Source organism: Perognathus longimembris, chromosome 3 (assembly GCF_023159225.1).
Source record: "Perognathus longimembris pacificus isolate PPM17 chromosome 3, ASM2315922v1, whole genome shotgun sequence".
Lineage (NCBI taxonomy): Eukaryota > Metazoa > Chordata > Mammalia > Rodentia > Heteromyidae > Perognathus > Perognathus longimembris.
Window position 1 is genome coordinate 46,081,971 of NC_063163.1, and position 13,509 is coordinate 46,095,479.

Genomic DNA, 13,509 nt, shown 5'->3' on the forward strand with positions numbered 1-13,509 from the left:
AACTATCCAAAGAAAATATTAATAGCAAATATGATTAATACGTATCTTCCCCCCTCCCCCCACTGAGGTTTTGGTTCAGGGCCTTAAACTTGTTAGGCAGGCACTTTATCACTTGAGTCATACTGCCAGTTCTGTTTTGTTCTAGGTATTTTTTTGCTAGGGTTTCTCATTTTCAATCCCCCTGCCTGTGTTTCCTCACCCCTACCCCTTGGGCCCTTGGCTCCTTGTTCCACTTGGAGGCCAAAGCTCAGAATTTCTGGTTTCCTCTGCCATCTTTTCTATTGTGGGAGCACACGAGTGCTGGGCCAAAGATCTGACATCACAGTGACTGCAAAAGGGGCAAGGTAATACTACTTTTCAGGAGAAATAAGTTAAAGCCACATAGAGCTATCACCCACATTCAAAGGGAGGTGAGAGAGAACTAATTGGCAGGTATATTCTCTCCTTCCTCCTTCCTCCAGAGGATTCTTCCTAAACTTTATGTTCAGTTCTATCTGTCTAGGGACTTCTCTGCACTGGAACAGCTGGACTTCTATGGGAAGCTTGGCCAGCTTGGTAGCCTGGTCATCTTTTTTGTTTTTTCCAAATTTTTATTATCAAACTGGAATACAGAGAGGTTACAGTTTCATACGTTAGGCATTGGATACATTTCTTGTACTGTTTGTTTAGCCTGGTCATCTTTCTCTGCTTTCTCTGCCTTGCTTTCCCTCAGTTACACTGCTGATATTGCACCTCTACATTCATCATTAGACTTAAGCTTTGCTTCAGGGTCTGTTTTTTTAGGGAAGCAGGCTAAAGCAAAATTTGGACAGAAATTTCATTTAAGAAATAAAAATGTCAAGGAAGCCTACAAAACATACTGTAGCTTGTAAACAATAATGAGATACCATTTTTATCTGTGCATTGGTTTGGCAGAAATTGAAATGATTAACACAAAATGTTAAGGAGCTGTGGGAGAATATGCTTGTATATGAAGGTGGTGGGTAGGGGAGTAATCTGGCAGTGTTTAGTACAGCATGAAATGTATATGATCTTTGAGCCAGCCATGTGTTCTTACATGTACCTTAGCATGTACATGTTGACTCTTCTTGCAGTTTAGTTGTAATCGTAAAAAACAAATAGAAGACAAGTACATTTAATACTTGCATAAAGTAAGTATATTCATTTTATCGAGTATTTATTACCAGACCATCAGAATAAGTTATAATCTTGCAAATTCAGAGTAACATCTATAGTGCGTTACTGTTTTTTGTGTGATAGTGATTTTAGACAAAATAGAACCTTTGTGTGTATATGTATGTTAGAATAAGAATTTTTAAGTGTGGCAAGCTATTGGCATAGCATGTTAACTGTTAGCTCTGGTTGCTTCAAAGGGACAGTTACTAACTTTTCTATTGCATACTCTGTATTGAGATTTATTACACTGAGAATTAGAATTAACTAGGTAATAGCTGGACAGTTGAATGGAAGGATAGAAAAGAAGATGGGAAGAGAAATTTTATCCAAACATAACTTAAAATGTATGCATCTTTGATCTAGTTTCTTCTTTTGTCAGTCTTAAGGAAGTAAACACAAGTTTTAGACAGACTTTAACATTATATTATTATAATAGTAATAGATTAAATAGTCTGAAAACTCAAATTTGGCACTATCTATTACATCTTAAATGGTCATGTCTCTGATCCAGTAGTTCTACTCATAAAACTTGTGTGGTACTGTTGATTGAGATATAATATATATTTAATTTAATATTTATAGTAAAAACTGGAAATAATACAAACATTAATCAGTGAAAGAATATTACACATTCTGTGCATTCACCAAAAAAATTGTTGTTGTTTTTTTTGCCAGTCCTGGGCCTTGGACTCAGGGCCTGAGCACTGTCCCTGGCTTCTTCTTGCTCAAGGCTAGCACTCTGCCACTTGAGCCACAGTGCCATTTATGGCCATTTTCTGTATATGAGGTGCTGGGGAATTGAACCGAGGGCTTCATGTATAGGAGGCAAGCACTCTTGCCACTAGGCCATATCCCAGCCCCCCCCCCAAATTGTTATTAGTAATTATATACTCCTGGAATGACCTGTGTGATTTGTTAAAAGCAGCATCACCAAATAGTCTTTAAGATTTTGTTTTGATACATGTATTATTATTATTATTTTTTTGGCCAGTCCTGGGCCTTGGACTCGGACTCGGACTCAGGGCCTGAGCACTGTCCCTGGCTTCTTCCCGCTCAAGGCTAGCACTCTGCCACCTGAGCCACAGAGCCCCTTCTGGTCGTTTTTCATATATGTGGTGCTGGGGAATTGAACCGAGAGCTTCATGTGTAGGAGGCAAGCACTCTTGCCACTAGGCCATATTCCCAGCCCTGATACATGTATTATTACACTAATACTTTTCATTATATTTCTCTTGAGAAATGGTACACAATGGACCTTTAAATGTTTATGCTTCTTAAATCTCTTAAAATAGCATATGATGTTGTGTGTGTGTTGTTTGTTTTTTGTTTTGTTTTGTTTTGTTTTATTTTGAGATACTGGTGATTGAACCCTTGGTCTGCCACTTAAGCTACACTACAGCCCTTTTTTTTAAGCATACATTAGTTATACAAGGGTATGCTACATTGTGATATTTCCACGTATGTATAAGTAGTATGAATGTACCCCATCAATCTTATCCTCTCTATTCTCTCCCTTTACCCTAAGCCCTTCTTAGCTACTTGACACTTTTCATTGTTGTATTTTCATATATGCCAGCAAACTACTACTATTCATCCTTATTCATCTCCCTACTACTGCTATCACATTTCTCCCCTTCCACCCTGTTTTGTACCCCCAACCCTTTCATTTGTATTTTATTTTGAGACAAGTTTTTGCTAACTTTGCCTTTGCTAGCCTCAAGGTTCGCCTTTGCCTTGAATAAGCTGGGATTACAGATGTGCCTCAGTACAGTCAGCAGAATAATGCGGCTCCTATGATTAAAAATCATGAAATGTGACATACTCTCCCAAATTTTTGCCATACTTATCCTCCTCCCTGGGATTAAAGCTGGACACTTAAGCCTAAATGACAATTTAGGAAACTTAAGGTTTTCCTATAATCAGTCAATCAGTTAGCTCCTTTGGGGCATTCTACTGTACTTCTTTTAGCCTAGTCTGATCTCTTCAATTGTGAGTCTAATTCTTCAGAAATGGAAAATGGATACAGTGCTACCCCTTTGAAGGAATAATGATATGAATGTAAAAAGTGATATGTAGAATAATGTTAGAAGGGAGAAAATCATTGTGGAGCAAACCTTATTTGTAGATAAGGTTTTTAATAGGGTTTGGAATTAAAAAGTAAAGAGCCATCCAGGTGCCAGTGGCTCATACCTGTAATCCTACTTACTCAGTAGGCTGAGATCTAAGAATCACAGTTTGAAGCTAGTCCAGGCAGGAAAGTCTGTGAAACTTTTATCTCCAATTGTTCACAGAAAAAGCCGGATGCGGGCTGGGGATATAGCCTAGTGGCAAGAGTGCCTGCCTCGGATACACGAGGCCCTAGGTTCGATTCCCCAGCACCACATATACAGAAAACGGCCAGAAGCGGCGCTGTGGCTCAAGTGGCAGAGTGCTAGCCTTGAGTGGGAAGAAGCCAGGGACGGAGCTCGGGCCCTGAGTCCAAGGCCCAGGACTGGCCAAAAAAAAAAAAAAGAAAAAGCCGGATGTGAAGCTGTCGCTCAAGTTCTAGCCTTGACCAAAAGGAGCCCAGGGACAATACCCAGGCCCAGAGTTCAAGCCCCAGCAAAGGGGGAAAAAAAAGCAGGGGAAGGGGTATAGAGAGCCAAAGAAATGTGTTTGCCCATTATATTCTTTCCTATCACTTTCACTTTGCCTTTGTGATATTTATCACAAAAATAATACAGTAATTATTTTCTTCTCAAGATTACATAATTTGTACGAACTCAGTAAATATCTGATTGCAAGAAAGGATTTTATACACCCATCCTCTCACCCCTCCTCATTTTTAAGTCCTCAGAGAAAAATTCTAGATGCTTCCAAATGTTGTGAAAAGATTCATTGTTTTGTTTTTAAACTCAGATAAAAGCATTACTTCAGTACACTTTGTAGCTTTCTTTGTGTTTGACAACTTCTTTTGAAAGAATATGTGGATGTTTTGCATCTGAAAGAAGCTGAAGGACTCAAAATTTGGCTAGGCCAACACTTGCCTTGTACTATGCAATGCTGTGTACATAGGTGCTTACATGAAACCTGCACACTCATCTTTTATGTGTCCCTTCAGGAAGTATATACAGTGTGCTACATATGAACAGTACAGTTGATATCCAAGTTGATCTCATCAAATTGGGAGGGCTTTCCACATAATTCACCAATATTTATGGATTATTTATTGTGCCAAACACTTTGCAACATACCTAAACACAAGGAATAAGCAAGAAACGGCCTTGAGATTATCCATTTAGATGCAGACTCTTTCCTATATATGTAATTCACTAGTAGAAAATTGCCATCTATTTGCTCATTGGCAAATTTTCAACTTTGATATCACAGAGAGAAAAGTATTTTGAATCCAGTTTATCTTCCAAATAGCAAGATGCTGAACTTGATGGAGTATTTTTTCTTGTGCATATATCTTAAAGTCAATTGAAGCATTACAAGGTAAAGATTGATGGTTTCTTTTAGAGAGGTACACAAATGCTGAGTTGATTGCTAAAGGACTAATGTTAGATGTAATTCTATGATAATATTGGCTTTATAAAATCTTGTTTTACCAAAACATAGTTACTAACTTAACGGGTTTCTTTTAGCTTAATATTTTTCTTTTCTTTTGCAGGAGTTTATTTTGTCAGAAGATTATAACAAGATGACTCCTGTGAAAAACTACCAAGGTAAGTAGTGGGAAGAAGTTTTATTACCTAATCTTTAAACTATCTATTGATGATTTTCACTGCCCAAAGAGAACACTGGTTTTCCCTGGTCAGAGGAACAAAACAGAAGCCCTGTGAGGTAGTATGTGAATTGAGTTTCTAAGGCCAAAAGAGTTTGGGATATTACTGTCAAGTATACAGCTAGACCAGGTCACTGTGATTCCCTATCCCACAGCTTTTATCTTCCTGTATCACTGTGCCTTGAAACACTACAGGCTCAGGAACTGGGATCAATCCAGGGGAAAGGATTAAAGTCTTTACTGGTTCTTCAGCATTGGAATGTTGACCATTGTCATACTGAAGGTCAAGAGTAATGTGTGGTAAAGATCTCTTTATTGAGACCAACAGTGTCATTGAAACAAAACATGAGACCTTTAAGACCTTGAGGCTGTTTTATCTAGATCTCTTGTCCTCATTTGTCCCTGTGATCACCCAGCATTTCCCGTAATTCTTCCAGGGACACTTCAACCCAGTCTGATTTGGGAATGATCTAAGCATTAACATCTTTATTTGAAAATTTGAAAATAGAATTCATTTTCCCATAATATTATTCTTAATAATTTTTCTACTTGTCAGTCATCAAACATTTATTGAGTATCTACTTGTTATAGTAACTCAGGGTGGAATAGTGGACAAGAAATAGTGTCTGTTTATAAGCAGTCTATAAATGGATGTAGAATGTGGCTAGATAAATAGTTCATTAAACTGTTGTGTGATGTATTGGAATGCTCTTTTCTTGGTCTTTGCTCAGCCTATTGGAATGACTAAAACTAAATACAGTAGTCTCTCTTGCTCTCCTTTCATTTTTTTTAAACTTCTTTAAACACTTAAGCATTTTATATCTCAACTCCTCCTTTTTATAACCTGAGCTCTTGTTCTTTAAACATGCATTTTTGTCTTAGCCACAAATTTGGGATATCATATTGTGCTACTAGATCCATTTAAAAGCATGACCTGGTATGACAGGTACCTTTAAAATAGCTCCTAATGAACATTGTCTCCTGACATCCACACTGCTCCCCTTGAGTGTGAACTGAACCTGTAATATCTAGCTAGTCATGGCTGTCCCTTCCAAGATTAGGTTTCAGAGAGACCAGGACTTCCATTGTGCTGGCCCTCTCCTGGTTTCTTGCTTGTATGTCTGATGGAAACCTACTACCCTGTGGAGCCCAGTGGAGAGGCCTGTGTACTGAAGAACTGAATGATACCTTGTCCACATCCTAATTCTCACAATTCAGCCAGAATTATGTGAAAGAGCTCTGAAACAGACCTCCCATCTATTAAGCTTTCAGATGAGACCTGAGCTACATCCCACATTTTGATTCCATCCTGCAAGAAACCTTAGGGCGGAGGCACCCAGTCAAAATGCACCAAGGTTTCTAACCCACAGAAACTAGATAATAAATGTTGATGGTTTGAGCCACCAACTTTTAGGTAAGTTGTTATATATAGCAACTGATAACTAATTGTGTGTATAATCTGATTAAGTACAAAATAAAATTTCTTCCCTCTCCTGGACACTGTTCTCCCCCAACCCCCATTTTTTGCCAGTACTGGCTTGAACTCAGGGCCTATTGTTCTCCCTTAGCTTTTCACTCAAAATGGATGCTCTATTACTTGGCCACAACTCTACAAAAGAGTCTCTCAGATTTGTCATAGAACAAAGATGAACCTTTCGCTGTAGTCCATAACACTTCAGCAGTTCTTTTAGAATTATTTTTTAGGTGTATTCTGTACTTTTGATGGATTTTTTTGAGTATTTTGTGGGGGTTTTGGTTGTTGTTTAGCTTTTGGGGGAGAATGGGTGGAGGTTTCTTGTTTGTTGGTTTTGATTCTTGGCTCTGTGAGGCAGTTTCATGAATGTAGACCAGGCTGGCCTCAAATTCATGACCCTCCTGCCTTAGCTTCCCATTAGAGGTATGTGTCACCATGACTAGCTTTGAAGTTGTTTTTGTTTTCATTTTTTGTTTTAGTACCTAGACTTTACATGCTGTTCATCATCTTATTTAGTTCATCATCTCAGCTTATCAAGATATTTCCCTACTACAGTTGTCATTAATACATTAATTTCTACTAAGTTTTATGGTTTTTGTAGGTGTATACCTGTTAAAATATGTGGTTCCTTATTGTCTTGTTAAAAATAATGATTGAAGCTGGTGCAAGTGCCTTATGCCTGTATTATTAGCTACTCAGGAGGCTGAGATCTAAGAATCTAGGTTTGGATCCAGCCTGGGAAGACCAACCCAAGAGACTCATCTCCAATTAACCAGCAAAAAGCTGGTAGTGGAGGCATGGCTCAAGTGGTAGAGCACCAGCCATGATTGTTAAATTCAAATAAGAGTAAAAGGCCCTGAGTTCAAGCCCCAGTATAAGCACAAACAACAAACAAAAAATACTGATTGGCCTCACAGATGTACATATGAAGAGCATATCATGAGAAACCAAGCTTTAGGCACCATTATTTGAGGGAGTCTTTTAAAATATAGTTCATCTGTTTCTACTTTATCTGCAAGAAAATTATTAAATATCAAGAGCTAGATTAGTTTTTGAAAGGTATATTATTATAGAAGCTTTCTTCACAATCATCTAGAGATAAAAACGGTAAACAACACTTTTTGATGTTTTGATTGTTTATTTTACTGTAATAGTATGCTCTTGAGAAGAACAAAATTCCTGAGTTGCCAGAGCAGAGAGAAGTAAATCTCATAGCAATAGACATATGAATTTATACTACAACTGTCTTGTGGAGATTGAGGGAACCAGTAATAGCTGGTGCTGGAGTATGAACATGCACTTGGGGACCACAGACGAGGATTCGGGCTTGAGGGAGGTGAAATACTATAGAACCAAGAATTTCATAGAAAACTCATAAAGGACTCAGGAATGAAAGGGGAAGAAACCTTTCTCTTACTGGCCCAAAGGCTACAAGGAAATTTATTCCTCACTGCAATGCTGAATAGGCAGGAGATGTCTCTCATGATAAATCTAAAATCTAGCCAAAAACTTTTGGGTTTGGAATATAAATTTAAACCAATTATGTTGAGCTGGAAGTGCTGTGAAAATATTAACATAAAATTTGTTTTTGATTAGTGATAACCTTGAAGTACCTGCTAGAATTAAATGTGAATGCTGTCTTCCACAAGACAACTGTCACAAAGATTCTATAGCAAAAACAACAATTGTTTAGCTAAGGCAATAGGTCCATGGTAGAACACTCTTTCAGTATATGCAAAGCCCTGGATTTGATCCCAGCACTGCAAAACAAGACAACAAAACAAAACAAAAAAACAACAAGGACTGCTTAGGATGATATGAAATTTTTAAAGTTTCAAATGTAATAAGAAATTAATCTACCATGAGAAGGTATTAGCATATATTACAAATTAGAGAAAGGCTCTCAGAAAATGATTAATAATCTGAAAGAGATCAAAGCACAGTTTAAATAATTGAACAAATCAGAAGCTGGGCATGGTAGTGCATACTTGTACTCAGGAGCTTAAGGCCCAAAGATCAAGTGTTTGAGATCAGCCTAGGTTAGGTAAAATCTTCTTTCAAAAGAAAGAAGGAAGGAAAGAAAGAAAACTATAGGGGAAAAAAAGAAAGGAAAGGGAAGCAGGGAGGAAAGGAAGTGTAGAAACAAAACAGGAAGTTTTTATTTCTTTTTAGAGTACTGGGGTCAGAATTCAAGGCCTCATACTTGCTAAGGGTATTCTACCACTTGGGTCATCATCCCCCTCTGAGCTATGCTTCCTCCCCTAGCTCTTTTTCCTTAAGTTATTTTTCAAATAGGTTTTGAGCTTATTAATGGACTGGCCTTGAACAGGATGCTCTTATTTTTACTTCTCACATAGCTGGGATGGTAGGTACATACCACCATGTCCAATTTTCTTTTTTTTTTTTTTTTTTTTTTTTTTGGCCAGTCCTGGGCCTTGGACTCAGGGCCTGAGCACTGTCCCTGGCTTCTTCCCGCTCAAGGCTAGCACTCTGCCACGTGAGCCACAGCGCTGCTTCTGGCCATTTTTTCTGTATATGTGGTGCTGGGGAATCGAACCTAGGGCCTCGTGTATCCGAGGCAGGCACTCTTGCCACTAGGCTATATCCCCAGCCCACCATGTCCAATTTTCATTGATTGAGATTCTATTTCCTGAGAAAATCTTTCAAAAATAGGAATAAAATTTTTTTTAGAAATAAAAAATTAGAAGAATTAGTCCCCCATAGACCTGCCCTGAAAAAAAAATATTACAGGAAGTCCTTCAGGAAGAAAGTAATGTCAAAGGGAGATGAACATCTACTCAAAAGAATGAAAAATGCCCAAATAGTAATAATTCTAAAGATTGCTTCTTAGGTAAGAACATTAGGTACTTAAGTAAAATTAATGACAAAGTTCCATGGGGTTCATATCATATGAAAAATTAAAATGTGTAAGAACAATAACACAAAAGCCAGGAGGTAAGGAAAAATAGAAATATATACCGTTATACAACTTTTATGCTACATATACATTAAGTATTAGGGAAAATTCTAGTAGGTTACAATTAACAATTAAGAAGTTGCAAATAACCCTAGAATAGTCATTAAAGTAACAAATTGCAACTTATAAGCTAACAAAAGCAATAAAATAGAATCATAAAATAGTTCCAGGAGGAAAAAAGACAGAGATAGAGAGGGAAAAGGAATATGAAAAAGAGAAAACAAACAGCAAGATGATAGATTTAAATATAACATTGTCAATATCAATAAATGATCCAATGCCAATTAAAAAGGCAGACTGTCAGATTGAATGACAATCTTAGAATCAAATATAAGCTGTTCACAGCTCACTTTAAATTTAAAGACATAAATACGTTTAGAAAATGGAAGAAGACATATCATGAGAAGTCACTAATTAAAATGAAGCTGGATAGTTTTATTAATATCAAAGAAGATCCCTGAGCAAAGACGATTACTAAGGATAAAGAAGATTATTTCATAATGAACCAAATCTTTGGCTAAATGAAAGACTTTCCAGCCCATACTATGAAATAAGTATTTTCTGATGATATATATATATATATATATATATAAAATAACAAGAACAGAAACAAGAACAAGAACAGAAAAGCAGTCTTCCATTCTCCATTTAACCAAATCCAGTAATTTGTTTTTAAAAATACATTATCAAGTGAGTTTTATCCCAGAAATGCACTGTTGGGTCAACATTAAGAAACATTAAATGACATATACATCACTAAGAACAGGTACTCAAACCAACACTTTTCTACCCATGTGCATAGCAATATTATGGGGGAGAATGATAGAAGAGGTGCCACTAATCAATATGCATTGTACTCATAACTTGATCTATGGAATTGAAACCTCTTTGTACAACTATGTAATTTCTTTATAACCATGAAGATGAGATGAAGTATCTGGGCATAAGAGGTATACCTAAATTACCAATACTTGGGAAGCTGAGGCAGGATGATTGTGAATTTAAAGCCATCCTGGGCTATGTAGTGAGACTCTACCTCAAAAAGCAGACAAATAAACAACAAAAGGAATACCCACTGGATAGCCATTTCAACAAATGCCTGCTTTAAAAAAATCTGATATTTAAGCATAAAGAATCTTAGGGAATATGGAAGCAGTAATACTATGACTTCTCTATCATTGTATCTGCCTTCTAGAGAAACATCCACCATGAAGGTCAAAACTAAAAATGTGATTTCATAGGCAAACTCCTAAAGATCTTTTCATCCATGTCACAAATGTTCAAAATCCCTATTCAGGAGACTGTACTCTCAGAATAGCAGTTCAAATCCATCCTGGGCAGGAAAAAGTCCATGAGACTCATTTCCAATTTACCACCAAAAATCAGGAAGCAGAGCTATGACTCAAGTGGTAAAATACAACCCTCGGGTGAAAAAAAAGCCTAGGCCCTGAGTTCAAGCTTCAGGTTTCATTATCTCATATATTTGTCTTTTGTCATAACAAATTTCATTCTCTTTTAAGCATGCTGCCTTCCTTTCTATATATTTGAACAGAAAGCTGTTCAGCTGGAATTTCATTAAGAGTTTCTGAAACATTCTTCATCAACAGAAACAGTACATGCTTTAATTTTATAGAAAGTGCTTATAAAGTGGCCAGACATTACAAAAGTCATTCCTGATTGTTTTATGATCACACTGGGTCTAACAACCCTAACATGTTGAGGAACGTGGCCAAGGCCTTTGAAACTCTTTGAGGCAATGATTCTTGGGTTAGCACAAGTGGAGTAGGAAGGGAGCAACAGGAAGAGATGGATCATTATAAAAAATATATACAAAAACTCAGGCATGCCTAGGTACAAAGGATCTCACCCCTGATAAGAACCACAGCTCTGCCTTGTCCCTAACAGCATATGCTTGTCAGCCCTTTGGTAAGGTGGGGAAAACGGAATGATGCTCCGCTGTGGACCATGCTTCCCAAGTCTCCTTAGTATGCTTTCATTATACGTTGTAATTTTTTTCTCTTTGTTTCCAGCACATCAGAGCCGGGTGACAATGGCCCTTTTTGTCCTGGAGCTGGAGTGGGTGCTGAGCACAGGACAGGATAAGCAGTTTGCCTGGCACTGCTCTGAAAGTGGAGAACGCCTGGGAGGCTATCGCACCAGCGCCGTGGCCTCAGGCCTGCAGTATCCTTTGCCAGACAAAACACCTTGGTGAGAATTTAGCTGTTGACCACTGAGTCATGAAAATTGGGGATATGTACATGAAATGTTCCTGTGATTTGCTCAGTTGGCCAGTGTGGAAAATGTTCAGAGGCTTTGCCAAGACACAAGTTATGAAGAGCCCTGATGTAAGAGTAGAATAAGTTAACTTCACTTGGAATAATAGACCCTGCTGACTACTGTGACACAGAACTGTAACATGGTTCTAACATGTAGACAGGACACAGCCCAGGTGTGGGAGTCTTAGCTGTGGAAAAATAATGGTGCATTGAGATAAAACAATCACCAAAATACAACCTTTTGGTTTTTATATGCCAGCCATTTCCCTTGTTAGACTTTAATGTTGTAAATCTCTATTTAGTGCTTAGGGAGAAAACTTCAGGCTTCCATTCATTTTTGAAATATTTATTGAAAGGCTACCCTGCCAGGACCACAGTAGGTTAGCTCATCTCTCCATGGTCATCCTGAAAGCTTTGCTTGAGGCATAAGACTTTTCTAGGATCTGTAGAGTGAGTGCTATTCTTACCTCCAAGACATCAGGATCCATATGTTCAAGGTGAATCCCTGCGAGGCATGTAATCATGAATAGCACTAGTGCTCTTATACTTGCTGGGTAATCCTCATTTGTGGCTGGCTGGGCTCCAGAAAGCTCAATGCCAACTGATGCAGAACATATGTAGATGCTGCTCCCTGTGCAAGGATTAAAGGACCCTGGAATTATTAGGTTTTTGTTCTGCTTTGTTTTGTTTTAAGTAGCCTTTCCATCTGTTGGCATACGAAGTAGATGGAGATAGATCATTGATTAACAAATGCAAGAAGAAGCAGGATGGCTTGCTCTTTCATTTTAATCTCCATACTTAGCACATAGCGAATCTCAATGATATGACAAGGTGTGCAATTTCTTTGTAGATGTATAGCAGTATGCTCGTGTGTGTGTGTGTGTGTGTGTGTGTGTGTGTGTGTGTGTGTAGGCTGCTATTTTTCTCACTGGAAAGAAAAGATGAAACTAAAAATGACCATTGTAGAAGTAAAAGTGTCAAGTTACCAAGAAAATCAGAGGATGACAAGAAGTGGGAAGCAAGATCAGCCTGCCTTTGAGAGGGTAGTGCTATTTGGTAATACAAAGAGCTCCAGGTTCTGCTTTCTAAAAGCCATTTCAGGTGAACAGAGTGCTTGAAATGAAATACATGAATTTTCTTGCTGACAGGGAGGGAACATAAATATCCAGTCCTCCTTAATAGACACACTTGCACCTACCCCACCCCCACATACACATACATGATGGCTATACGTTGTAATGAATATGTTCATTTCATTATGGAATTGTTACGCAATATATACAAAGTTAAATCACACTAAGCATGTTCAAAATATATAATTTTTATTTTTGATTTAAAAAAATCTGTCTTTCTTTTTGAAATAAGCCAGCAGCAGCTAGAAAGGGTCCCATGCCCTCGGAAGCCACCCACCTAGCTTTTCCACCTAGGTGGAAAAGCACCAGCAGGCCCAGGTCTTTAGCCCATTGGGTTACATCACTCCTTAAGACCAGAACTAATGAATTAATGTCAGGGATGGAATTTGGCATGGTGCTTATTCCATATTGCATAAACTTTCTGTGTCACTTAGCTAAGCATGGAATGTGGACAGAAATGCAGGACCTGCCCTCTAGAACTTAGCCATTTAAACTATCTGAAAATGCCAAACACAAAACAAACACTACTATATCACTCCTGTACTCGTATTTTATATAAGATGATAACCACCGGCTCTAAAAACCATCACCTTTATTTTGTAACTCTTCCTCTCAACTATACCATGTGGATTACCAAGCAGAAGCAAGCTGTTTATATATAAGCAGCCTGCCCACACTCACTCTATATGTATGTGCGTGTTTGTATG

General features: G+C 37.9%; 1 protein-coding gene across 1 annotated transcript in view; it reads left to right on the forward strand.

Moving 5' to 3' along the window:
• The window catches only part of Wdfy2 (WD repeat and FYVE domain containing 2), a 159,424-nt gene that overhangs the window by 110,660 nt on the left and 35,255 nt on the right, over positions 1-13,509 (forward strand). The window contains exons 4-5 of the mRNA XM_048341437.1: positions 4,829-4,883; positions 11,424-11,574. Of these exons, the coding sequence (XP_048197394.1) occupies positions 4,829-4,883; positions 11,424-11,574 (206 nt within the window). The remainder of the gene's footprint in view (positions 1-4,828; positions 4,884-11,423; positions 11,575-13,509) is intronic.